The following is a 27,076-nucleotide window of genomic DNA, read 5'->3' on the forward strand; positions in this document are numbered from 1 at the left end:
GGGCAAACCATTTAACCTCTCTTAAAGCCACAGCAACCCCTCCAAGTCTTTTAAGTTAGACAAATTGCTCCCTGGCAGTAAAAGTTCCCACTGAGAGTTCCTGACACCAATAAAGTAAGAGAACCAGACCCCGCATCCCCCAAAAAACCCACCTAGATTTTAAGGCCCTTTACCTCAAGGACTGGAGTTTTTTATTTCCACTACAATACTTAATTGCACTTGGTAAACTTTTTTTCTTTTGAATGTTGTTGCTGACATGTATACTTTTAAAGTCCTAACTTAAAGGATCAGTGCAACATTTATCCACACCAACATTTCCCAAGTTAGGCTTTTAGTAAGAAAACAACTCTTGCAAGCTTAGATGCTCCGAAAGCCACGCCTCTCCAAGAATGAAAAAATAAAAGATCCCTTCCGCCCCGCCTCCCATGTTATTTTCTTTCCTTCGCTCCCTTATGAAAAGGCAGAGGAAGAAGCCAGCAAATCCAGCGGTAACTGAGGCGGGAAGCGGAAAGGTCTCGGAGGCGCAGGCCTAGGCGCTAGGCCGCCGCCACCCGCACCGGCATCTCCGAGTCTTGGTATAAAAAGTGCCGGAGAGAAGGGCCAGAGAAGGGGGGTGGGGCAGAAAAGGCAGCACTAACGGGGAGCCTGGGTATGAGAGGCCTTCGGCCACACCTCCCCGCCTGGTGTAGACTGCGGCAGGGAAGACGCAGGGTGTCGATGCGGCTATTAGAGGGCGGGAGAGGGGTACCCGCCTCCTCGCGGTGGTAGCGACTGCGCGTGACCAGACCTGACGAGGGCGGCCGGTCGTCACGTGGGTGGAGAGAGGGAGGAGAGAGAAGGAAAAGAGACTCGGGAGGGAGGAGCTCGCCAGGGTCACTCAGTAGGCTTGGGTTTAAGAGGGGCCGGGCTGCCCTCAAAGGGCAGACCTCCCAGGTAAGTTGTTCCGGTTCTGCCTGGAGCAGTCAGGCTTGAAGAGCTGGGATGGGGATCGCTGGGATGCAGGGGGAAGAGAATGGGTCCTGCACTAGACTTCTCTGTTGCTGTCCCACTGCCCGCACTCTCACCCATCCCCTGCCCGCCCGCCCTCCGCTGCTTGGAGGAGCTTCTGCCATCTCCCCAGAGCCCAGACACTAAATTCGGATAGCCAAAATGCTGTTCTTAAACTATGGCTCTGACCACGCCTACCCTTCCTGCCCCAGTCTGTTTGCTGACCAATCTCTCATCTCTAGCTGCCTTTCAGCCATATCGAACTGGATGACCAGTAGGTATCTGAAACTCACTATGTCCAAAAACTGAACTAATTATCTTTTCACCTAAACCCATCCCCCCCTCCTAGCTTCCCTATTATTGTAAAGGGCAACACCATCCCCCCAGACCCTAAGACTCAACCCAGGAATCATCATCAATGGCTCACTGTTGGGTTTTGTTTTGTTTTGTTTTTTGGGGGTGTGTTTTTTTTCTTTTTGGAGGGCAATTGGGGTTAAGTGACTTGCCCAAGGTCACATGGCTAATAGGTGTTAAGTGTCTGAGGTCGGATTTGAACTCAGGTCTTCCTGACTTAAAGGCCGGTGCCCTATTCACTGTGCCACCACCACCTAGGTGCCCCCCCCACTTTTTTTCCTCACTTATTTAAAATAGAGGAGTCTGTATATGATCTGAGACTATTTAAGCTGTTGCTTGAAGCCTGTCACCTTTGCAGTACCTCACAATTAACACCACCTTCTCTCCTCTGCCACCATTGGTTTAGGTCTTCATTATAAAGACTATTGCAATGGTGGGGCTGCCATTATCATATGTTCCCCCCTCCAATCCATCCTCCAGCCACTGAAGTGATTTTCCTAAAGCCAAAGTCGAATCATATCACCCCCACCCCCAGCTCAATAAACTCAGTGGCTCCCTGTCTCTTTTAGAATCAAATACAATAACCTATCTCCCTCCCTCCTTCCCATCTTCTTACACCTTCATCCTGCCATGTACTCTTCCATCTAGGGACATGGCCTTCTGTTCCACCAACAAGACACTAGGTCCTTGGGCATTTTCTCTTGCTGTAGGTCATTCCTGGAACTCTCTCCTTTCTCTGTTCCATTAATGACCTCCATGATTTCCTTTCAAGTTCCAAGCAAAATTCCATCTTCTACAGGAAGCCTTTCTCAACCTCTCTTAATTCTAGGGCCCTCTTTATTTCCTATTTCTCCTTCACATGTACCATTTCACATATGTACATATTTGGGCCCAGTGGATATAGTGCAGTGTCCGGAATACCCGAGTTCAAATCTAGCATCAGACTGTGTGACTCTGTGCCAATCACTTATCCTTGTTTGCCTTAGTTTCCTTATCTGTAAAATAAGCTGGAGAAGGAAATAGCAAATCAGTCTAGTGTCTTTACCAAGAAAACCCCAGATGGAGTCACAAAGAGTTGGACATGGCCCAACAACACTTTACTAGTTTGCTTCTTGTCTCATTAGATTGTGACCTCCTTGAGGACAGACTCCTTTCCCTCTTTTTGTATACCCACTGCTTAGCACACTGTAGGAGTGTACACAATAGGTGCTTCATAAATGTCCATTGAGATCTCTCCCTTGCTCTAGTATGAAGCTCCAGTGGCTGGCTCCCTCTTACCTAGTCTCAGATCATATATAGACTCCTCTATTTAATATTTAAAGCCTTCACAATCTGGCCCCAGCTTTCCTTTCCAGAGTAATTTTACAATTCACCCCCATCCATAGTAATCATCTTACACATTAAAACCACTTGCTGTTGTTCACAGTAGGCTTTCCATCGCCTGTCTGTGTCTTTGCATCAGTGTCTGGAATGTACCTTTTCACTGTCTTTTAGAATATCGATCTTCTTCAAGATTTGGCCCAAGTGCCCTCTCCAGTCCCAGGCTTTTGCTGATCTCCCCTAGTTGTTAGTCCTGCCTCTCCCACACCCTCCAGTTCTGTTGTAGTTACTCTCCTTTACATATACTATTTCCAGGAAGGCTGGCCTTGGGGTTTCCTGAATATAGTATTCCATCTCCCAGCATCAGGACCTTGTACAGGGTGTTTCCCATGCCTGGAATGTACTCAGTCCTCTACATCAAGAAAGGCTTTCTGTAGGAGATGCATCTGAGGTCAGCCTTGAAAGAAACCAGGGATTCCAAGAGGCAGAAGTGAGACAGAAGTATGCATTCTGGGTATGAGGAACAGATAGCCTGCGCAAAGATCCAGAGAGAGGGAATGGAATGTGCAGGTTGGAGAACAGCAAGTGGGCTCTCTTGCTAGAATGTGAAGCGTCTGAAAGGGAATAATTTGAAATGGCTATGGAAAAGTAAGCTGGAGTCAGACTGGATGGCTTTAAATGCCAAACTGAATGTATTTCGTCCTTGAAGCAATGTGGTGCCAAGAGAAGAATTTTGAGCAGGAGAGGGATATGGTCAAATTAGTGTAATAATAATAGGTTATGTTTATATAGTGCTTACTACATGCCAGGAACTGTACTAAGGACATTATAATTATTATCTCATTTGATCCTCACAACAGTGCTGGGAGATAGGTGCTATTATCCCCATTTTACAGAAGCAGTTTGGTGACACAATGGATAGAATGCTGGGTCTGGAATCAGGAAGACTCATTATTGTCCAAAATCTCTTTGGGTTTTAGCATCATTTGTAAAACAGAAATTATGCATATCTCAGAGAGTATTAAGCTCATATTGGGTATATATTTTTGCAAATATTAAAGCACTATGTTTATGTGAAAGTTATTAAAATAGATAATACACTTATAATATAAATATTTTATATAAATTTGAACTATCATTATTAGCTATTTATTGACTATTGACCCCTGTCCTACAACTAGAAACTCTTCTTAGTTTGACTTATCTGTCATGTCAAAGTAGTCAGCCTGTAGTAGTCTTCCCTACTTCCCTTCCCTTATCTTTCTTACCTCACTTTCACTCTCCTACCTCATATCTTGGCTCTGAACAAGCCATCATAACTCTGATGCCTCTGTTTCTTCATTTGGTCATTATAGAAAGTCAATACTACTAGCATCTTTGTCTAGAAGTTTATGTTTGGTAAATGCTTTGAGATACCAAGAAAATGTCCATGGATTAGTAATTATTGAATCAAGCTTACCTTCCTTTGAGTTGGCCTTAGCCCCTTCATACTGTCAAGTCTTCATTAATTCTCTGTCTCAACAGGATACAACTAGATCTAGAAACAGCATAGCTATCTCAGGTGTAAGTCATGGCCTTGGAAGGAATGCCATATCCCTGGCACTTGCGATGGCTGATTCTAGGAGGCTGTAGTGCTGCTGTCTTAATGGTCACTACTCTCCTGGGGGCTTCCTTTCTCCATGTATCAGTTGTGGTTCCCAGAGAACGAAGAGACATCTCCTCAGGCATCTACAGAGCTGGCCGAGAGGCAACAGGCAGTGGGGAAGCCCTGGGCCCACCCCCATCAGGAGCTGGAGCTCCTTTGCAATGTGACATCTCCCCTGATTCCCGCTTTGACTGTGCTCCAGAAAAGACCCTCACTCAGGTGGAGTGTGAGGCCCGAGGCTGCTGCTATGTCCCAGTGGCTCAGCAGGGATTCTCTGAGATATGGAAGCCATGGTGCTTCTTCCCACCCAGTTACCCCAGCTACAAATTGGAGAACCTCACCACCACGAGGACAGGCTACACTGCCACGCTGACTCGTGCAGTGCCTACTTTCTTCCCTAAGGACATCCTAACCCTGCTTTTGGAGGTTCGAATGGAGACAGAAAACCGACTGCATTTTACAGTAGGTGGAAGCTGAAATCCAGTGTCGGGTTTGGGGTAGGGTAGATCTGCTGGTTGTAATTGTTTAGGGAATGGGTTTTGAGGATAGCACTGTGCATCTCCCCACTCATCAATGAGTCTATGACTTGCACTTACAGTTCTTCCTTCCTTTTCTCCCAGATCAAAGATCCTGCCAATCATCGGTATGAGGTTCCCATGGAAACCCCTAAAGTCAATAGCAGGGCTCCTTCTCAGCTCTACAATGTGGCATTTGAGAACAGTCCCTTTGGTTTGGTCATATCTAGGAAGTCAAATGGAATGGTGTTGTGAGTATTCATTTGTTTCTCCTTGACTGCAGACCTAGAAGTGTGAGAGGAAATATGGTGTAGTGGATAGTGCAGGACTTTTGAGTTGGGATGATAAGATTTAGAACTAAAAGGGATCTGAGGGGTCATCTAGTCAAATATCCTCATTTTATAGATGAAGAACTGAGGCCCAGAGAAGTTAAGACATGAGGCTGAACCCTGCCTCAGATATTTAATAACTGTATGAACATGGGTAGCTAGGTGGCATAGTGGATAGAGTGCTAAGCCTGGAGTCAAGGAGATCTGAGTTTAAATCTGACCTCAGATACTTGTGATGGATGTATGACTGGGTAAGTCACTTAACTTTGTTTGCCTCAGTTTTCTTATCTGTAAAATGAGCTGGAGAAGGAAATGGCAAAACCACTCCAGAATCTTTGCTGGAAAAAACTCCAAATGGGGTCACAAAGACTCAGACACAGCTAAATGATTAAACAGTAACAAATGACCATGGATAATTCATTTAGTCTCTGAGATGCTCAGTTTCTGCATTTGTAAAATGTGGATTACAAAGAGGGAAGAGAGTAAACATTTCTATATTGCATACTGTGTGCCAAGCATGATGCTAAGCATTTTACAAATATTATTTCATTTGATCCTCAAACAACCCTATGAGGTAGGTGCTGTTATTATCCCCATTTTAACAGTTGAGGAAACTTTGACTGATAAAGGTTAAATGCCTTGCCTAGAGAGGGACACTGCAAAGAGGAGCAGATTCCAAGAGACCACGTGAGCAACCCAACCCACAGAAATATTTAGCTCCAGTGAAAGTTTACAGATGGTCAGAAAGGATGGATTTGAGCTCAGGTCTTCCTGAGCCCACTACTCTATTCACAATGACTTGTTGGATAATAATACACTACCTACTTCGTAGAGTTGTTTTGATGAAAGTGTTTTGCAGACCTCCAAAACTAATATGAATGTGAGGTTATTGTTGTCATTTCTCCTACTATGAAGATAATGCCAGGGGTGTCAGAAGCGTAAAGATTCTCTTTAGGTGTGCCCCGGGAACCTTCCTGTTTGTATTTTTCCTAAAAGTAAGAGAACAGCAGTAACCCAAGTCATGGGACACTGTAAAGGACTCTGGCCTCAGGGGCATGTGGCAGACTTTTTTGGGGAGGCTGTTCCACTTTGCCTGTGTACCTTTTGGACAGGTCACATCCTCATACCTCACACCAGAAATGTCTGAGAGTTGAAGGCATAAGTTGCACTCTTCTTCCAGAGACATGGCTTCTTCCCAGTGTAACACTCACTCTGGGATAATATGCACTCAGACTCCCAGTATGAGTCCCTAGAGGGCAGCTTATACCTTTTATTTCTGGGGAAGGGGGAAAGAGATCCTGTGAGTACCTACTGCTATCATTACAACTTCTTACTCATTTGTTGGCTTTTGCATTGTCAGCCAATAGACACAGTTCTTGGCAAAGTTATCCTAATAAATGTTATAATAATTAACAGTAGCTATAAAGCATTCCTCCCCAGAAACCAGGACTACACTCTCCCACAAAATACACTGTCTGTGGAAAGAGTTGGTATAAACTTGCGTATTGTGTTAGTAAAGCTTATATGTAGGAACACATATGGCCAAGGCAACTGACAGCTTTAGAACAGCAAGGCCATGTTGCCTTTTCTTTACTGGTGGAATCCTTGCAAAACTTTCACTGAGGCTAAATATTTCTGTGGGTTGGGTTGCTCAGGTGGTCTCTTGGGATCTGCTCCTCTTTGCAGTGTCCGACTCTAGCCAGGGGTAGATCTCTCTTGAGTCCATAGCTAGCTCCCTTCCCTGCTGCCAAAAGTTGTGCTCACTGAAGCCACTTCTGGACTCAAATGACTGCCTCTCTATATTTGGACTTTGTATGTCTGCTCCCCCAACTGTGCCTTTGTCTCAAACCTACTCTGCAACTGCTGGATGGTGTGTCTCCCTCTGAGCACATAGTTTCAATACTAGATTCTATGGCTCCTTTTTTTGGATTGAGGGGGGCCTTTGCATGTAGGAGAGGGGAAAAGGCAAGAGAAGAGCAGATATCCTTATTCTGCTAAATCGCCATAGCACAGTGGTAAGGAGAGCCACAGAAGAACATTCCTCTCCTCACACAGAAATAGCTGACTGTGCTCGCCCATTCTCTTTTTCCCCTCAAGTCTCTGCCAATATTTTTAATTGATTGGCATCTTCTCATGAGATGTTTTTGTCCTGCGAATAAGCCTTGTGTCTTAGCAGAGATTAGAAATAATTTTGTTCATTCTTGGAATAGAATTAGATTGTGGATTCTGGGGTTGAGCAGGTTCTCAAGAAGTCTTTATGTTCAGTTCCTTATTTGCAAACAGAGCCACAAAGGAGCCAGTCAGAGGGGAGAGGAGTTGTCACCTTCGTCACTTCTCTTAAAATGCCAGAACTCTCAAAGAGCACTATTTTCTAGCATAATAAATAGGACTGCTTGACTCCCTAATGTCATGAGGGGAATTAATAACTAGTTAATTAAAAACATAGTACAGTCTTCATGGGCTGTGGTCATTGCTGCCTTTGTCACCCCCTCTAGCTTCTGCTAACTCCAGTTTCAAGGATGGTAAGTGAGGCATTGTTCTTGACCAAGTATAATTTCTTCTATCACAGAGTCATCTGTAGTTTGCTCTACTGGGAAGGGATGTGGCTTATCTAAAGGGTAACCACCTCCCCAAAAAAGTCTGCCACATACTCCTGAGGCCAGAGTCCTTTGCAGTGTCCCAAAACTTGGGCTGCTGCTGTTCTCTTATTTTTGGGAAAAGGATGAACAAGGTGGTTCCCCTACAGGCCCCAGAGCACACCTAAACCGGTCCCTTTTGGGAGCATTTCCCCCAGCGTATGCAGGTCACTCTCAGATTCCCATTTTCCTTGAGATTTCCTGTGGACCAGATGGCTTAATAGGAAATCTTGGTTTCTTTCTGGCAGGCTGAATACAACCATTGCTCCCCTATTCTTTGCTGACCAGTTTCTCCAGATTACTACCTCTCTCCCATCTCCATACATCACTGGCCTTGGGGAACACCAGACCCCCCTAATACTCAACACCAACTGGACCAAGATCACCTTCTGGAATAGAGACATGGCACCTGAGGTAAATAGGGAGAGCCTTGAAAAGAAAGACATTTTTTCTTTCTTTTTTTTTTTCAGTTTAACGAGATTAGGAGGGGAAAAAAATTGAATGTTCATTGCTCAATGACTTGTAAACATTGTACTTCTCTAAATCTAAGATCACATTTTTTTTGTTACTCTGCCTCACTATTGACTTAAATTGAGTTTTCAGTCCCCTAAAAACCTCTTTCCCTTTAACATGAGGTATTATCTAGCCACACGTTTTCCCATCCAGTGTTTGTGGACCATGCTAATTCTAGTAGCAGAGTCTAAGAAGTAATTTCCACTCAGATTCTAACAAAGCAAATGGAGTCCCAAAGGATAATGGCAACTTTCTTACACCAGCCCTCAGAGTACACGGCTGGATGTGGTTTAAGAGTACCTGATGGGAATGACTAAGTAGAAGCAGTCCCTCTTCCTTTCACTAGAGCTGGGGGGAGGGGGGATGTGTGTGTGTGTGTGTGAGAGTGATGTGGACTGCTTTGTCTGGTGAAACTTATAGACCCTTTTTCAGAGTTTACCTAGTCTATGTTATTCCTAAATCGATATCGTGTCCATATTGTTCTTCACAAGTGACCATCCTTTAGTGTTGGGAACCCAATGCCTGTCAAAGCCTGTCCATCCATTCCACTTTTGGATAGTTCTAATTGTTAGGAAGTAAGTAGGGGCCTTGTATCCAAAGATCTAGCATAGTGCCTCCAGTACTAAAATCTGCTTTTCTACAAGAACAAGGCTGTCTATCTATCCTCTAACAGCCCTTCAAGATACTTATCTTCCTCGCTCATCTTCTCTTACCTTGGGTCAAAAAGCTCTCACTTTGTGAATGGATCCTCATATTGCACAGTCTCTAGTTCCCTTGCTGTCCCAAACACCTTTCCCTGGATTCACCCAGTTAATCAATGATCATAGAACTTCTGAGTTGGAAAATATACCATTAAGTATTTGATTTGACACAGGGAAGAAGGGAGCAGCCATCTCCCTCTTTCTAGAAATTACACATCTATTAATGCTGCATTAATGCAAAGGAAATTCCTCTCCAGTCCCATTGTCTTTTCTTTTTCCCTCTTCAGCCATTCAGAGGGTTTTGGGTGTTGGTTTGTAAGATAACCATGTATGCCATCTTACTGGAGTCTGAGAGTGAACTCTTTTTGACTTGCCATGTCACACTGTTGATTCATAACCAACTTGCCTTTCATTAACACCCTCCCCCTAACCTCTTCTCTGAACTTGTCCATACAAATGGTTACATACCTCTGTCTCCTGCATCCTGTACTTAGCCAAAACCTAAGTGGAAATTTCCTCCTTAGTCTTTTAATAACACTACTGGAATTTGAGAGTGGTAAGAAATCACTCCAGCAGCAGTCTCAGGAGGCAAAGCTTACAACATCACCTCCACCAAGAAGCCTTTGTTAGGCACTTGGAGCAAATCAGAGACTTACAGTAAGTTCCGAGAGATCAGGAAAGAGCTCTTGATAACTATGATACTCTGTACCCAAGTCTCCATTGCTTGTCTGTCATTAAACAAGAGCATTGCCCCATGTGTCTCATGAGAGTGTAGCTACATTTGGTGAAGTAGTAATCACAATCACTTTTATAATTAGTTTAGGGGGAGGAGATAGGATTTCAGGATTTCGTTAGGTAGGAACTAATATTAGCAACTTCTCCATCCTAGCCTGATGCCAATCTCTATGGTTCCCACCCGTTTTACCTATGCCTGGAGTATGGAGGGTTGGCCCATGGGGTCTTCCTACTGAACAGCAATGCCATGGGTAAGTAATTGAGGACTTCCGTTAAAATCATACATTTAGAACTAGAAAGGGCTTCAGATCATTTAGTCCAGGAGTTCTTAACCTAGGGTCCACATTTTTTTCTTTCTGGTGGTTTTTAAGGGTTTTTTAATCTTTTTTTTGGGGGGGGGGCAATTGGGGTCAAGTGACTTGCCCAAAGTCACACGGCTAGTAAGTGTGTCAAGTGTCTGAGGTCGGATTTGAACTCAGGTCCTCCTGACTTCAGGGCTGATACTCTATTCACTACGCCACTTAGCCGCCCCAGTTTTTAAGATTTTTAAAAAATATATTTTGATAGCTGTTTTAATATGTCTGGTTTCCTTTGTAATCCTATGTATCTTATGCATTTAAAAACATTATTCCAGGAGAGGGGTCCATAGATTTTACCAGACTGCCAAAGGAATCCATGACCCAAAAAAAGTTAAGAACTGATCCAGTCCAACCCCACTTCCCTCCACCAGTTTTATAGATGAAGAAACTAAGACCCATGTAAATGATTTGCTCAAGGTCAAATAGGCATTAAGCAGCAGAGCTGGGACTCACACCTGGGTCCTTCAACTCCATAGCCAGAACTCTTTCCATTGTACCCATGGCCTGTCTGTCTCTGGGTGGAAAAAAACTTAGAATTATATGCCTACCCACTCTTGGTGTATTGGAGCAGGAGTTATATTTTTTTATTTCTCTTCATAACTCCATCACTGCTTGTTCTTGGCTAGTTCATCCCTCTCTGTTTTTTTTTCCTTTTGTCAGTTGGATGTAAACCTCCCTATTCCTAAGTAGCTGCCTTATGATGTTGAAGATCAATAAGAATATATGTAAGAAGTGCTTCGGGGCATTTATAAGAGAAGGTCCTTTATATTTTATATACATTATATATATATTTATTTAAAAGAGAAAGACTGCACTGCTCAGTATCATTTGGGAATTTTTAAGGACCTCACTTGTGACATATTATTTGGAGATGGAGTTTTGGATGTGACAGAGACACTCAGGGACTGGCCATTCCTTTATTCCTCATCCCATCTAGGAAGAAAACAAAAAATTCAACTTACCTAACAGACCACCAAGCCAGTGGAATTCAGGTCACCTCTTGTTCTTCATTCTCTGTATTTCTGCCTTTCTCCTTGAGAGTTTTTCAGTTTTCTTCTCAAGAGAGTGAGTGCATGAGGAAGGTGATGATCATTGCTTTGGGGACACCATAAGATGTGAAGCCTAAGATATAAAGAGACTCCTCCCCTCTGTGGTCTCCAGGTGCTTGCTAACTCCTTAAGACTTCTTTTCTTTACAGATGTATTATTACAGCCAAGACCTGCCCTGACATGGAGGGCAATAGGAGGCATCCTGGACTTCTACATCTTCTTGGGACCTGAGCCAAAGAATGTGGTTCAGCAGTACTTGGAAGTTGTTGGTATGGCCTTCTCTCTAGGCTCCCTGTCTTCCCCAGTCTTCTTATAAAAGCCAAATAGTAATAGTCACTGAGGGTCCTTCATCTGCCCCCAGCACAGATCAACATCAGGAGACTCTAGGTGGATGGGGGGTTCCAGCTTCTGTAAGAGGTCTAAAACTGGGCATGGGATGTTTTTAGTTCCTTTATTATGTTGCACCCAGTAGACTGAAAACTGGGACCTTGGAGTCCCTGCTAACTCTCTGACTACCACTAATCATCAAGGGCAAAGGGAAACTTGATCTTTTGGGGGTTTATTCAGTATAACCTGAGGAGTCTAGGTTTTGTTTTCTTATTACACTTCCACCCTTTTACCTGACTGTGTTCTAAAGACAAGACATGTCTCCTGTACCCACCTCAGTTGCCCTACCTGTGAAATGTAGATGAGGCACACAGTGTTCAAGCTGACATGCAGTGCAGAGTGGAAAGACTTGAAGGGGAAGTCTTCAGTCCCCTGCCCCTCTCTGCACCACCTAGCTGCCTACACAGATTTAGTGAAATTTTGGTATTGGTTTGCAGGATACCCATTTATGCCACCTTACTGGGGTCTGGGCTTCCACCTGTGCCGATGGGGCTACTCCTCCACCACTGTCACCCGACAGGTGGTAAAGAACATGACAGCAGCTCACTTTCCCCTAGTAAGTCCTCTGTTGGATTCCCAGGGATGTCTTGGGAATAGAAAGAAATGATAATGCATCCACAGGGACCCCAAAGGTAGGCTGGTGGTGGTAGAGGTAATAGAGGACTGGGAAACTGTTTCACTAGTACCACCAGCAAACTAGACCACCACGGTTTTGCTGTAGGATGTCCAGTGGAATGACATAGATTATATGGATGCCAAGAGGGACTTCACTTTCAACAAGGATAACTTCTGGGACTATCCAGCCATGGTGCAGGAGTTTCATCAGGGTGGCCAGCGGTACATTATGCTTGTGGTGAGTTCTGTTTCTTCTCCCCATAACTCCTCTTCCCCCCCCCCACAGTGCCTCATTCTTAGTACTTAGACCTACACACCCTTCCTATTCATCCGCTTTAAGGGAAATGCCCAGATTTCTAGTTTCTCTTTCTTACCTTTCCATCATCACTGAGAGTCATTTATTAAACATAAGAGCATAGCTATAAAGCTAGAAATGTTCTTAGAGGTCATTTAGTCCAACCCCTTCATTTTACAGATAGGGAAATTTGAGGACTAGAGCATTTCATCACCTTTAATACCCAGGTGTTATAAATGGAGCAGGAATTCAAACCCAGGGCCTCCAAACCCAGCACTCTTCCCTCTGTCACATGTCCTTCCAGATGTTGTATGCAGCATTTCAAAGTTATATTGTTCCTGCCCTCATTCTTAAACCATCTTTAGAACACTAATTCCTCAAAGGCAAAGACTACAACTCTGTACCATGCCCAGCGCTCTCTTGCAGAGAGATTCAGAAATCTGTAAACCCTTACAGAACTCTTCTAATTCTTCCCATGATCACAGTAAACGTAGATCTGAGAATGGAGAACCACAGTAAATTTAAAGAAATGTAGTACAGGCACGCCTATACTACAAAATGCCTGATGAAAAATTAGTGGTAATTATTCATTTTGTGAATTAGTTGGAAATTTTGTTATAGTGTTCTTTTTTAATAGCAATCTATTATTCCTTGTGAAATTATTTCAAGCCATTTGATTGAAGAATTGTACTTTGGCAATTGTATACTCTAACTCTAAAAGATAAAACATAATTTATACAAAAGTTCAAAACTTTCCAGTGGCAAAAAACTGGAAACAACCCAAGTGCTCAACATTAGAGAAAATGGATAAGCAAAGATGATAGCATATTTTCACAATAGATTCACATGCAACTTTAAAATGCCAAGTTACACAAATTGTGTTGGTACATAGTAATATTAAGTGGAAAGAACACAGTAGGAAGACACTAGTTATGACTATCTACTAATGCATATTTGTTTATTAACAAAAAACAGGAGAGGTCAAAGAATCTCAGAATTTCTGTGTTGGATAGGACCATAGAGATTATCTGTTCCAATCCCTCCAGTCTTTCTCTCAACAGAGGAAGAAATAGAATTCATTGTTCTTTGGGGTATTTTCTTGCATGTAAAGGCGATTATTAAGCTTATAATGGTTTTATAATTAAGCTTTCTCATTCTTTAAATATTATTTGAATTATTGTGTAAGTGAAGTATGTGTATGCCTGTAATACAACTTTTGATTATCTAGACTGATGACATCTCTGGTCTCTCCAAAACCTCATGTTAGCAAATCATTTCACCCTTTTCATAACACTGAATTTTTTATCAGACTATCTCACTAGGATCAAGATGAAATTTTCTCTTTCCTCCTTTCTAATAGAGAATGGAATAATGACGAACAGGAGAAGTTTTTAAAGCACTAGATAATACAAAAATTGTTTGAGATAGAGCCTCCAAATACCGTCACTCTCCCCTTAATTGCCCTCTGCCCCCAGGTTACCTTGGGCTGTTACTAGTGGCTCAAGTACAGTATGCTGGTAATAATCTTGTTGACAGGACAACAGAACTGATGATGGGTTACCCAGAGCCAAGAATCTCAACACTGGCCTGATGTTCTGGCTGTGGCTGTTATACTTGGAATTACCTTTCTGCTTCAGACCTTGGGTTTCTCATTATGATTATAGCTAATTTGCTATCTCTGGTCAGGAGGAACAAGCAAGATGGCATAGTGGAGAGAGTGCTCTAGAGTCACCAAGACACAAATCTTGTCTATGACATTTATTAGCTGTGTGACTCTGAGCAAGTCATTTTCACCTTCCTGTTCAGTTTTCTCATATGTAAAATGGGAATAATGAGGGTTGCTTCAGAGGTCAAATGAGAAGGCTACTTATAGTACCAACCACTATTAATAACCCCCACTGGTATTTGAATAAATGCATCATGCCGTAGATGATTACTTGAGAAGAATGGGATCTTTCAAGGGCCTTGGAACTGGGAGGCAAGTCATGGTGTTGTCTGCCTCAGTTCTGACTTAAAGGCTGCCATTTCAGAAGGGAGGGGAAGGGTTTGGAAAGACCAATTCTCCAAGGGAATAACATGAAGGCTTCTGAACGTTCTGTATTACATCCATATGAAATGAGCCACCCTCTTTCTATCTCCATCAGGATCCAGCCGTCAGCAGCTCTGGGCCCCCTGGGAGCTACAGACCCTATGATGAAGGCCTGAAGAGAGGAGTGTTCATTACTAATGCAACAGGGCAGCCTCTGATTGGAAAGGTGAAAGCTAGAATTGGGGCAGCAGTGGAGTAGAACATGGGGGTTTAAGGTCAATGGAAAGGGGTGTGGTAGTATAGAAAGAAGGCCAGAATATTTAGATGTTAATACTTATAATCATAGTGGTGCAGTATGAAAATGTGAGTCATAATCTGTATTTAGCAAACAACCCTGGTCCCCAAATACAGGGGATCCATTTCTTGAAGGGCACAGATTAAGATGGAAGACTAGACCCAGAGAGTGAACTCTTAATTTCTGTTACACATCTGGAGTGAACAACTTGCCCTATCTAGACCCGTAGGGCCTTATTTGATGTTACTTTGTCGCTTCCTTTAAAGGAACTCTACACAGCCCTTTAAAGATGACAGGTCAAGCAGTAGTCAGGTGAATTACCATGTTCAGGATAAACTGCAAGCCAGAGTACACAGTGGGCAAAGTGACTACATGAGAAATGCAGAGGGTGGGAAAAATTTCCTGTGGTCTGGATTCCCAGCTTAGATGTCTAGCCCCCTTCCAAGCAGTCTGTATAGGCAGTGGATTGAGTTCAGGGCTTGAGGTCAGAAAGACCTGAGTTCAAATCCTGCAGGCACTTGCTATAGGCAAGTCACTTAACAGCTGCCTGCCTCAGTTTCCCTCGTCTATAAAATGGGGGCAACAATAGCACTTCCCTTATAGGGTTGTTCTGAGGATCAGATTAAATCAGATAGCATATAAAGAGTTTCGCAAGTCCTAAAGTACTAAATACATAATAGCTATTGTTATATCACCCCTTGTGACATGCAGTCATTCATTCAATGAATACTTATTGAGCTCTTCTTATATGGGAAGCATTGTGGCAGATGCTGTTAAGGATATAAGAATAAAGTCCCTGCCTGGGCTGGTATGAGTGACATGGTGCTATTTAAAGGGTCTGGGGCTCTTCTTTCTGAGACTGAGGGCTAAACTGTCCTGTGCTAACTTAGATGTTGCCTGTGAATGAAATGCTGAGGCTCCTCCCAAACAAGATGTGATTGAAGACTTGGAGGCCTGACTTCAGTCAAAGGAGCTAAGACTTGGAGTACCTCTCATTCTCTCTCTCTCCTCTGCTTTCCAGGTTTGGCCTGGGGAAACTGCTTTCCCTGATTTCACCAACCCTCACACCCGGGACTGGTGGTATAACATGCTAGAGGAGTTCCACGCTCAAGTTCCCTTTGATGGCATGTGGATCGTAAGTGGCTTGACCTTTTCTCCTTTTCCACCCCATTCACTGTTCTCAACTGCTAATTGCATTTGAGTTTGCATTAGTTAACCCTGTCCTACACACCCCCTGGCTCTCCCCACTGTCTTCCCATCCCTGGGTAGCTGTTGTAGTGCTTCCTAAAGCTTTTCTTTCTTTCCAGGACATGAATGAGCCGTCTAACTTTGTACCAGGCTCTGTGGAAGGTTGCCCCAATAATGATCTAGAAAACCCTCCCTATGTGCCAGGTAATCATCTTCCCTCCCTGCCCTAGCTGAGGATCTTTAGGTACTCAGGCCCTGCCCATCTGGCCAGTTGTTGTTGTTTGGTCATTTTATTCAAGAGTTCAACTCTTATGCACTGCCCCACTCAGCTGCCAACTGAGTTTAACCAACAGTCGATAACCTGGGTAATTATAGAGAATAGTCTGAATGAGTGAGACGTAGGAGGTGAATAGCTAGGATGGCTGAGAGCTTTAAACTGCTCATCAACAGAGTGTGTTTGTAGTAAGTATTAATTTCTGGGTGAAGGCAGTGAGGTGGCACAGCAGATAGAGCACTAGGCCTGATGTCCTGATGACCTGAGTTCATATCTAGCCTCAGATACTTACTAGTTGTAGACCCAGGGCAAGTCACTTAACTCTATTTGCCTCAGTTTCCACATGCATCAGATGAACTGGAGAAAGAAATAGCAAACCACTCCAGTATCTTTGCCAAGAAAATCCCAAATGGAGTCACAAAGAACTGGACATGACTGAAACAATTGACCGACAACAACAAATTCTTAAATAGAGGACTTGGACTCAGCTTTTCCCAAAACCAAAGGAGCCAAGGACTCCAGAGGTGTTGTTTGTCCAAAGTTTGTCCAAAGGTGGCAAGAGTTTGGACTTGCCCTAGTTTGTGAGGTGCAGGCAGTATGGACTCCTTTAACTTTTTCATTGCAGGTGTGATTGGAGGCACCCTCAGGGCAGCAACCATCTGTGCCTCTAGCTGTCAGTACTTGTCTTCCCACTACAATCTACACGCTATTTATGGACTGACTGAAGCCATTGCTTCCCATGAGTAAGTTAAACACTGACCCCCAACTCCTCTACTACCCCATCTGCTTCTTCCTTGTCCCTTTAATACCAGTAAGTAGGTGACCTAGGGTTAAGAGAAGTGGGTGGTACTGTCCATCCTTCCCCAGCCCCTTGCTTCAGGCTGGAACATTCAGCGTGCTGGTTCAACCGGGTTGTCAGGTTGTAATAGGTCTGTTTTTCCTAAAAAGTTGAAAAATGGAACTGCCTGACTAATTAGTCTGTGAGGTGGGGTGACTCAGCGTTACTCAAGTTAACACATGGAGGAATGTTATAGAGGATGAATCATGCATGGGGATCAGAGGTTAGGCTGGATCGTATCTGATCTCTTCTAATTCCTTATGTGTATAGGAAATCCCATGCAGGACCCTCTTCTCCCTAGGTACAACTAACTTAACCCTAAAACTGCCTTCATTCTACATGCTACCTGTGCACCTTAGGCTGAAGTTACATGTATTTCTGTCAGTGGCGTTGTCTTGAATTTAGAAATGAATTATGGGGAGTAAGGACTCAGTCTGTAACATCCAAGTTCTGGAGTTTGGATTTCAGGTATATTGATTCACACTGATAATCACAGATGAAGATCTTGGGAATAAATTAGAACCCCATTCTCAAACATGCCTTTCTCTTAACAGTGCCCTGGTGAAGATTAGAGGGAAGCGCCCCTTTGTGATATCTCGATCTACTTTTGCTGGCCATGGCCGTTATGCTGGCCACTGGACAGGAGATGTGTTTAGCAACTGGGAACAGCTGTACTACTCTGTGCCAGGTAAGGAACCAAGGGACTTTCCTGGGGAGCTCTTGTATGAGGTTGCCATTAGCCATCCCAGCCTCAGGTCTTGAGGTACTAGCTCAAGCAAGGAGTTATAAAAAAAAATAGGTATATTTAGTTTAGAAGGATACAGTTATCAGGCACAGGACAAGAATATGTTAATAGTTCTTACCCTTCCCTTGGTCCCCTTGGTTCCTCCCAGGGACAAATTCAGAGCAGTGGCAGGTGAATCATAGGTACAGGGAGGGAAGGATCTACCAGGACCAAAGCAGGAGGAAGGCAGTGAGATTGGTGGATGCTTTTTACATTTTGAATTGGGTTTCCAGTGATCACATCACTAGTATATATGTGAAACAAAGAAACCTTCATACTCTTGCTACCATTTTGGCCAGTGTTGCCTCTGATCAGTAGCATCCTCTCATTCCCACATTGCAGTCCTGTCTCTTCCATACCCTGGGGACTAACTCCCTTAAAAGTCTTTCTGTGATCACAGGACCAGCTGAAACTTAGGTAATGGGCTCCAGTCTGACTGTGGGCTGCTAACAGAACCATCATGCCTGAGCCCCAGCAAGAGGAATCCAACTGCAGTAGGGGACAGAGTTTGGCCCAGTGTGAAAGTCAGTATAGCATAGTCGCTAGTGTTGGAGTCAAGATCTATGTTCAAAATCTGCCTTGGGCACCTAATAGCCAAGTAACTCTGGGCAAAGCACTCAACCTGAAAAGCCACGTTTTCCTCATCTGTAAATTGGACACAATTATACTTGTACCTACCTCAACGGATGGGTTAGGACTACTTAGGGGTTTATAATAATAATTGAAAAGTCACTTAATTAGATTATTATGTCTGTATTATTTCCTGTATTTAGCAGCAATTTCCCCCTACATGAGTGATTTTGCAATCAACTAATTGCTGCACCCAGGGGGGAAAAAGAATTATGTGTCTTAATAGGTTTATTGAAACATATTCCTTGCAGCCAGCAGAGGTCTTGGGAGGGTTAGGGCTGGAATAAGATTGCTCTGATTCCTCTGGGTCTTAAGTTTTCTGCTAGTTCTCTGAGAAACACAGAGGCCTGAGGTCTCAGATCATCTAGGAGTGAGGGGCAACTCCCCAGGTGCATGGATGTGTGGGTGGGACAGAACATGTAATCTACAAGTTGGGTCTCCATTCATTATCTGAGCAGCACAGAAGCCTCCAATCTCAGATCAGATCCTGCTATCTTGGTGGTTAGCAGCCCAGAGGTGGCTCATAGTAGAGCTAACAAAGGCTCATGAACTTTCTCTTTCTATCAAGAAAAGGTTCTGTCTTTGAAGCAAGTCAGTGATGTTTCAGTTTTCAGTTCCCAGAAATTATAGGGAAGTGATTGACTAGGCTGAATAGTATACAGGTCTGAGCAGAACTTCTGATTTTTCTTACCTCTGCCCAGGATGCAAGAAATCATTATCTTTAGGAACTAAGGTGCTACTGAAAACAACACTACTTTATTTGGGTGGCTGTAGGCATTAAAGGTATCCACAGGTTATTAAATGTTATTCATTATTCTGACAGATTCACAGAATGTTAGAGCTAGAAGAGAGATTTTCTCATCCATATACCTCATTTTACTAATGAGGAAACCAAGACCCAGAGAGATTAAATGATTTGCTCCAAGTCATACCATTAGTTAATTACTATTCTAACTAAAAATTTAACTCATACTTCCTAATGGGTAGCCCACTGCTTTGTGTGCTGTAATAATTTCATGATACAAACAGAGAGCTGGAATTCCTGCTTTATCAAAGTGTATGTAGACTTTTCCTGCTTTGCTCTTTGCTCCAGTTCATTCCTAGAGATGAGTTATTATAATAGGGCAAGCCAAGCATGGGTTATTGCTGATGATTTTCCAAATTGTTGCTGCTGGATGAATTCCTAGAAGGAAAGGGATAAGAAATTGATCCTTTTTTCTTAGATACTTTCTTTCTGCCTATTTCATCTCATTTTTCAACCACAACTTTTGGTATACAAGGGCCAGGAATTGATACTGCTACCAGCTCTGTACCCTGCTAAGCTGCTCTGTACCCTGCTAAGCTGCTCTATCAACAAATGTTTTTATAACCATTTACTATGTAAGGGACCCAGAGAGCCACCCTACATGGAGTGTAAACTTGGCTCTTGGTCAGGTCTGGTGTCTCAGTCTGAGACTCTGATCCTTCAGTGAAAAGACTAGTATGGAGAAGCATTATGGTTATGGAAAGGTGAAGTATTGTGTTTTCTTTCTCAGATGCTTTGGTATAACAGGATAGAGTACAGATTCTGCCCCCCTGGGTACTTGGTAATATTGGAGGGTTGAGTTTTTTTTTCTTAGTTGGTTAGTTGACACAGGGCAGAGTGAGCCCCTAAACAGAGCCCCAGTGAAGGGTGAAAGCTCCAAACCCCTCCTATGCTGGGTAAGTGGCCTTGGTCCTTGGGAAGCAGCATGTTCTGCCCACCTGGCTGTTTTTTGGTAATAGGCTGCCAGAGTAGTTTTGTTTTCTTATATGGTTCAGGATATAGGGCAGAACAGACACAGCCTTCCTGAGTAGCAGTAGATTTCAAGGCAAGAAGGTCTTTACACCTGATTCCAGAAAGGGACCAGGACTGGGACAGTGACCTTCAGTAGCTGAGTCAGCTTCCCTTCCCCACTGTCAAAATGATCATGCTCTGCTGTTGTCATCATCATCATCCTGTGATACTGCATTACAGATTCCACACAAAACTCCCAAGAGCTAGCAATTGGCTCTATCAAGTTTCACTTAATGTGGAGGTTAGAAAATAGGTAGGCAGCTGGGTGGCACCATAATGCATAGAAAGCTGGACCTGGAGTCAGTAAGACTTCCTGAGTTCAAACCTGGCCTCTGGCACATAATAGCTGTGTGACCCTGGGCAAGTCACTTAACCCTGTTTACCTCAGTTTCCTCATCTGTAAAATGAGCTGGAGAAGGAAATGGCAAATCACTCCAGTATCTCTGCCAAGAAAATCCCAACTAGGATCCTGGAGAGTCAGACTTGACTGAAATGACTAATCAACAACAAAGAAAGTATGTACTCTCAAGTCCAGGGTCATGGGTGTAATCTCCAAATGGTTAGTTTCATATTTATTGTTTGTAACCTCAGACTGTGAATGTACCTCATTCTGACCACCCATCTCACATCAACATCTCATAGTTCACAAGGGAGGCCAGTTGTGACCAAAAATGACTCATCACCCTTCTTTCTTCTGTTCTACTTGATGTAAGTCATCTATCTGCAAAGGACAAGTACCTTATTAGTAATCACTAGGAAGGGGTTGTTGAGAGATAGCTGGGGGAAATGTAAGGGAAAGAGAGAGATGGAGAGAGTAAGAGATGATGCTTTGTCTCTTTTCAGGTCTTAGTCATTAGATTAAGATAGTGGTTATCATTAGATAAGCATTCATGAAGTGCCTACTCTGTCTAGGGAGTCAGTGGGAGAGACAGTCTATGATGGGTATCCTTGGGAATGAGTCAGTCCTTCCCTTGAACAACTCTGGCTCCCTATCTTAGTTTTCTTTTCTCCTTCCCTAAAGAGGTGCTACTCTTTAACTTGTATGGGGTACCTTTGGTGGGAGCAGACATCTGTGGCTTCTTGGGCAATACTACAGAGGAACTGTGTGTGCGATGGACCCAGCTGGGGGCCTTCTATCCCTTCATGCGGAACCATAATGACAGATATAACCAGGTAAGGAAAGTGAGGGCAACTAGGGTGGCACAGTGGATAGAGTGATAGGCCTGAAGTCAGGAAGACTTATCTTCCTAAGTTAAAATCCAGCCTCAGACACTTTCTAGCTATGTGACCCTGGGCAATTCACTTAACCCTGTTTGCCTCAGTATCCTTATCTGTAAAATAAGCTAGAGAAGGAAATAGTGAACTACTCCAGTATCTCTGCCAAGAAAACCCCAAATGGGGTCATGGAAAGTTGGACATGACTTGAAAAGAACTGAACAACAAAAGGCGGGTATGGCCTAGGATGAAAAGCTTTCATACGCTTTACTCCTTCCATATCTTCCTGAGACCTGAAAGTATAGTCTAGAGACTCCAAAAGACTTTGGGTGTTTGAAAGAAGGTTTCCCTGCTTGGCTAGACGTACGTGGTTCTAGCTTCCCATGTAGAGAGGGGAAGTGTGACTGGGGATAGCAACTGGCAGCCTCCTCTAGCTTTGGAGGGAGGATTCTCGACTGGTGATGCTCAGCTTGGAGAAGCTGGAGGAATGTGGGTGCTGAGCTGATTGTGCAAATAAGTAAACATAGCTTGACCATTGGCTCATCCGGCCCCCAGGGTTTCCTAAGGCTCTTTAAGTAACTTGTCTCTGCATGGTCTGTGACCTCTCCCTGAGGCATCCCCCCTCCTTCTGGGACAGAGGGCTCAGGGAGACTTGGAGACAGGAGGGTCATGCCTGCCTCTTGCTGTTTCCTCCTTTACAGCCCCAGGAGCCATATGTGTTCAGTGAGGAGGCTCAGCAGGCGATGAGGAGAGTCTTTACCTTGCGCTACCTACTCCTGCCCTATCTCTATACCCTGTTCCACAGAGCCCATTCTCATGGAGAGCCTGTAGCTCGGCCCCTGTTTTTGGAGTAAGTATTCCTGAGGAGGGGAGGGAATAGACCGTGTGTGACTCCGGTTTCAAGGCAACCCATTTTAGGTTCCTTCCTGTGTCTAGTAGAATTGCTGTCCACTTTACATGGCATGTTCCTGGGAACCATGTCATAAGATTGATCGTGGCGTAGCAAGCAGCTGGCGTGGATGGCCATGTTCAGCCATGGGCGGTATCACTGACAAGCCATTGAGTGAGCAGGTAGAGGGCATGAGATGTAATTTAGAAACATTTATTGGGCAGAATCAGTAAAACAGGAAAGCAGAGCTGCAGAAAGCAAGGACTTCTCCTGTTCCTCAGTCCTGCTCTAAGAATTTAGGCCACCTCCTAGAAACATGAGATTATCTTGCCTACCTCTTATGTTTTGGTTGATGCCTTTGGGGTTTTTTGCACTACCTGCATTCCCTAACATACATCCCCTGCATCAAACAGTTCTTTATAACAAAGAAAAAGATGTTTAAAAGCCCATCTGACAAAGTAACTATATTTGACACAGCATGTACCAGTGCACCCGCTGCCCTTCTACCTCCACTATATGGTACCAACTGTGTTTCCTTAAATTGGTCAAGGTAAGTGGTATAGCACAACTACATTTGATTATTGTTTTTGTTTATATTTTTATAGTCATATATGTTGTTTTTCTTTTCTGCTTCAGTTCATATAAGTCTTCAGTTCCTTATTTTCATTGCTTTTTGTACTTAGCTAGATAATACAATTTTTAAAACATAGGTTGTGACACCGCACCACCACCATACCTGTAAGCATTTTCCCCTTTCCTCTTACCTTGGGCGTAGCCTCAGTGTCCCAAAGCTTACCTTGGCCTAGGAGAGTTATCATTCTCTGGACCCTGGGTATACCTCCTCACCTCACCTTCCAGGAAGGAAAATATCATGCTGCCACTTCATCCCAGCCCCCCAAACTTGTGAGGCCCTATTTCTGCAATCTCTCCTTGATTGTCCTCTAAAGGAGAATTTAAGCTGACCTACCTCAAATTGATTTACTCTTAAACTTAGTATGGTTTCATAGAAAATACCTTAAACTAAGAGTCAGGAAATCATGTTCCAAATTGCCACTAACAAATGAGGCAACTGTGGACAAGTCATTTCCCTGCTTAAGATCCACTTTCCTCATTTGTAAAATATGGGTATCGTGTGCTACAGAATGAACAAAACCTGATTCATGCAATACTTCTCTTCCCCAAAAATGCCTATTGGACCTGTCATTTTTATAGGTTTCCCTCGGACCGAAACACCTGGACCCTGGATCGACAGTTCCTGTGGGGAGAAGCTCTCCTCATTACCCCAGTACTTGAAGTTGGAAAGATCGAAGTAAATGGCTACTTTCCCTCAGGCACATGGTATCCACTTTTAGAGGTGAATATGTTAGCTTTAAAAATGTGTATTTTTCCTGTAGGCATTTCAGAGAGTCTACCTAGCCTCACTCAATAAGTCAGGAAGAGGGTTCAGATGGGATGTCCCATCATATTTACCATATGGACAATGGCAGGAGAAGCGTCCATGAAAGTCTGAGTTATTAGCATTTTCCTTTAATTTAAGAAAGACAAATTCCTTTGTGCACCATTACTGAAGTCTTTTGCTGGAAAACTACAGTAAACATAGCTTCCAGTAGAAGCCATTGTCTTCACATCCCATTCTGGACATAGACACTGCGTACTTGGTCTCTCCCCTCAGAGGAAGGGAGAGAATCAGACAGGTTCCTGATAGAGGTGGGGATTTTGTCAGTGCTTAAGCCCTTTGTTATTGTTTGGAGCCGGAGCCCAGGCCAAGTTTGTGCTTCTACTCCATCATCTTGGCTCTGCCTCCCTTAAGCCCCTTGTTGACTTAATTTCTGTCTTCCCAGGTACCAATGGAGCCTCTTAACAATTTGTGTCCTTCATCTCCTGCTCTCCATGGCTCAGTCATCCATAGCAAAGGGCAGTGGTTCACCTTGCCTGCACCCCTAGAAGTAATCAACGTTCACCTCCGGGCTGGGTATATCCTTCCAATGCAGGTGCAGAAGGGGTTCTAAGTGGTTGGGTCTCTTTATCACCAGGAATGCTATGAAATCCCTTTCTACCTCTGCCTTACCCAAGAAATCAAGCTAGAAATTATGTTCAGCTAATAGTGTTTCCCCTATTTCCTCATCCCCTGATGGTGTTGGAATTCATGCATCTTTCCCATAACCTCAAGCTGATTTCACTGTTGGAAGGTAGCATGACCAGTCCAGGGTCGGACTAGACCAGAGGGCAGTTAGTCATTTGCCTTATAAGCCTATAGGAGAACCAGTATAGTTTTGCATTTTTGGGAGGGGGGGAGAAGGTAGGAATCTGCAGAAACCTGAGTCCTTGGAAGCCATGTATACTGAACTGATAGAGTCTTCCCAGCCTGCTTTGTGAGAAATATGGGTAGGAGATAGAGTCAGGGGTGAGGGCAGTCTTAAGACTTAATAAAAAAACAATAACTAATTATTAAGTATCTGCTGTCTGCTGGACAGGCATTGTGCATATCTGATTCTGCCAGTATCTTAGAATGGAAAAGGACCTCAGAAGTCAGCTAATCTAACCCATAACTAAGCCAAGAATTCTCTCTATAATATCCAGTCTTCCCCTGAAGATACTTCAGTAGAACCCAGTGCTTCCGAAGGCATCCAGTTCTGCTTTGAGACAGCAGCTATACTTGTTAGATTGCTTCCTTCTCTCCATTGCTCCTAGTTAGGCTTTTTGGGGTCAAGCAGACCTGGCCCCCTAGTCTTGCATGTCCTCTAGGTTTCCCTTGTTAGTTCCTGGTGTATTGCAGTGGGTCCCAGGCATCTCACAAAGTGTCTCTTTCCTGTTCCCTGTAACTAGGATTCTGGCCTCACTACCACAGAGTCCCGCAATAAGCCGATGACCTTGATTGTGGCCTTAACTCCAAGTGGCATGGCCCAAGGGGAGCTGTTCTGGGATGATGGGGAGACCCTTGGTACTCTGGAATGGGGTCACTATACCCAAATCATGTTCTGGGCTAACAATGTGAGTGAGTCCTTGGAGCTGAGATCAGGCAATTGCAGAAGTAGAGGCCAGGAGTTGGGGGGTGGGTGTAAGGGTTGGTGGGAATGCTAGTCTCAAATCTAGAATGTGGAATTGATTGATCAGGTGTGGTTATGTATCAGAAGAGGGTACCCATCCTAACAGTAGTGACTTTAGGTATCTGGAATTAGGCTTCTTGTTTAATAGTAGCAGCAGAGAAGGTTTACTCTAAAGGTAAATGGAACCTATTTTTTTTTTAAGCAATTGGTGTTAAGTAACTTGCTCAAGGTTACACGGCCAGTTATTTCTGGGTGGGTGCTAAGTGTCTGAGCCCGGATTCGATCCCCCAGGTCATCCCGACACTGGGGCCGGTGCTCTTACTCGCTGTGCTACCTGGCCGCACCAGTGGAAACTATTTCTAAAGGACTGTGGATAGATCTGTCCTATTCTAAGAAGAGGAAACATCTGGAACCTGGGATACTTGACTTTGCAGTCGAACATTTTGGAGATTTGCCCCACCTTCTTGATCAAGATCATACTTTACAAACTATTTCCCCTACAACAGCCAAGTGAGGTCCAAGCAAGCATTATTCCCCCTGGGAGGCTAAGTGATTTCCCTATTGTCACTAGTAAGTGATGAATCTCAGATCAGAATTGGGTGTTTTGATTTCATAAGTCCCTGATTACAACCACTTCCCCTTAACATCAATGCTTTTATCTTCCTCTTGCTTGAAACAGAATGTCATTCTGAATGACCTGGTACAAGTGACCAGTGAGGGCACCAGCCTGAAATTGAGAAAAGTGACTGTCCTAGGTGTGACCAGCAACCCCCACCAGGTTGTCTCCAATGGTGTCCCAGTCTTCAATTTTTCCTACAAAGCTGATACCAAGGCAAGAGAATTAAGAGTCCAAATAGTAATGATAAAAAGAGTCGTTACAATGGGGTTGGGTTTCCAAGAGTTGAAGAAAAGCTTATAAATATCCTCAGAGTTCCCATTAAAACACGAAGAGAGGATAAATATGAAGAGAGCAGAAAATTGTTATCTTATTGACACCTTAGAAACCCTTGTTAATCTAGACCTGTGAAAGCTTTAAAACTTCATCAGAGGCAGCTAGGAAATCCTGTAGTCCTTATTGTGCAAACATTAGTCCCTGGGGTTCAGAGTGAAGGAAATATGGCCTTCATATCTCAAGGCCTGTTTTTAGTGAATTGGTTGCTAATCTTTCTCCTGGACTCTAGGATAGTGGCATTGATGCTGTGTAGCATTAGAAATCATTAGCACCTTATTTTCAAAGCAGTAAAATAATTAACAATGACAGATTCTTAGAGAGAGGCATATTAGCATAGTGATTTGAAAGCTGACCCTGAAAATCTGGAAGACCTGGGTAGAAATTCCATCTCTGACACATACGGGCTGTGTGACCCTGGGTACTTAACCTTTTGGTGGCCCAGACAACTTGGAGACCACAGGCAGAAAAAGTGCTAATCTCCATTGGTAGAGAGAAAGTTTACTCACCAAGAATCCCCATTCTTATTAAATCACAGGTCTATTTTTGGTTGTTTTTTTTTTAAGTCCCTGCAGGGAGAAGTGGTATCCTTCTGAACTAAAAAGTAAACTAAGACAGTGTGGTAACCAGAAAGTTTGGGTTCCTATCCCACCTTCCAAATAGTCTTATACATAGGTCCCCA

The 27,076-nt window shown here is 43.7% G+C and overlaps 1 protein-coding gene across 4 annotated transcripts in view; it reads left to right on the forward strand.

Moving 5' to 3' along the window:
* Positions 1–268: 268 nt before the first annotated feature.
* Positions 269–27,076, forward strand: part of GAA (alpha glucosidase) — a 27,878-nt gene continuing 1,070 nt past the window's right edge. The window contains exons 1-19 of one of the 4 annotated variants that reach the window (XM_069076092.1): positions 269–575; positions 4,186–4,768; positions 4,927–5,072; positions 8,035–8,200; positions 9,890–9,986; positions 11,293–11,412; positions 11,968–12,086; positions 12,252–12,383; positions 14,585–14,695; positions 15,786–15,899; positions 16,072–16,156; positions 16,852–16,969; positions 17,619–17,752; positions 21,316–21,467; positions 22,211–22,359; positions 23,611–23,752; positions 24,240–24,389; positions 25,225–25,389; positions 26,125–26,277. In XM_069076092.1, coding sequence (XP_068932193.1) covers positions 4,232–4,768; positions 4,927–5,072; positions 8,035–8,200; positions 9,890–9,986; positions 11,293–11,412; positions 11,968–12,086; positions 12,252–12,383; positions 14,585–14,695; positions 15,786–15,899; positions 16,072–16,156; positions 16,852–16,969; positions 17,619–17,752; positions 21,316–21,467; positions 22,211–22,359; positions 23,611–23,752; positions 24,240–24,389; positions 25,225–25,389; positions 26,125–26,277 — 2,790 coding nt within the window. In that variant the 5' untranslated portion in view covers positions 269–575; positions 4,186–4,231. The other 3 variants (XM_069076091.1, XM_069076093.1, XR_011166092.1) reach the window with 3 other exon arrangements.

Source organism: Petaurus breviceps, unplaced genomic scaffold (genome assembly GCF_028583685.1).
Source record: "Petaurus breviceps papuanus isolate PSGF00001 unplaced genomic scaffold, PetGlider_PUasm1.0 90925, whole genome shotgun sequence".
Lineage (NCBI taxonomy): Eukaryota > Metazoa > Chordata > Mammalia > Diprotodontia > Petauridae > Petaurus > Petaurus breviceps.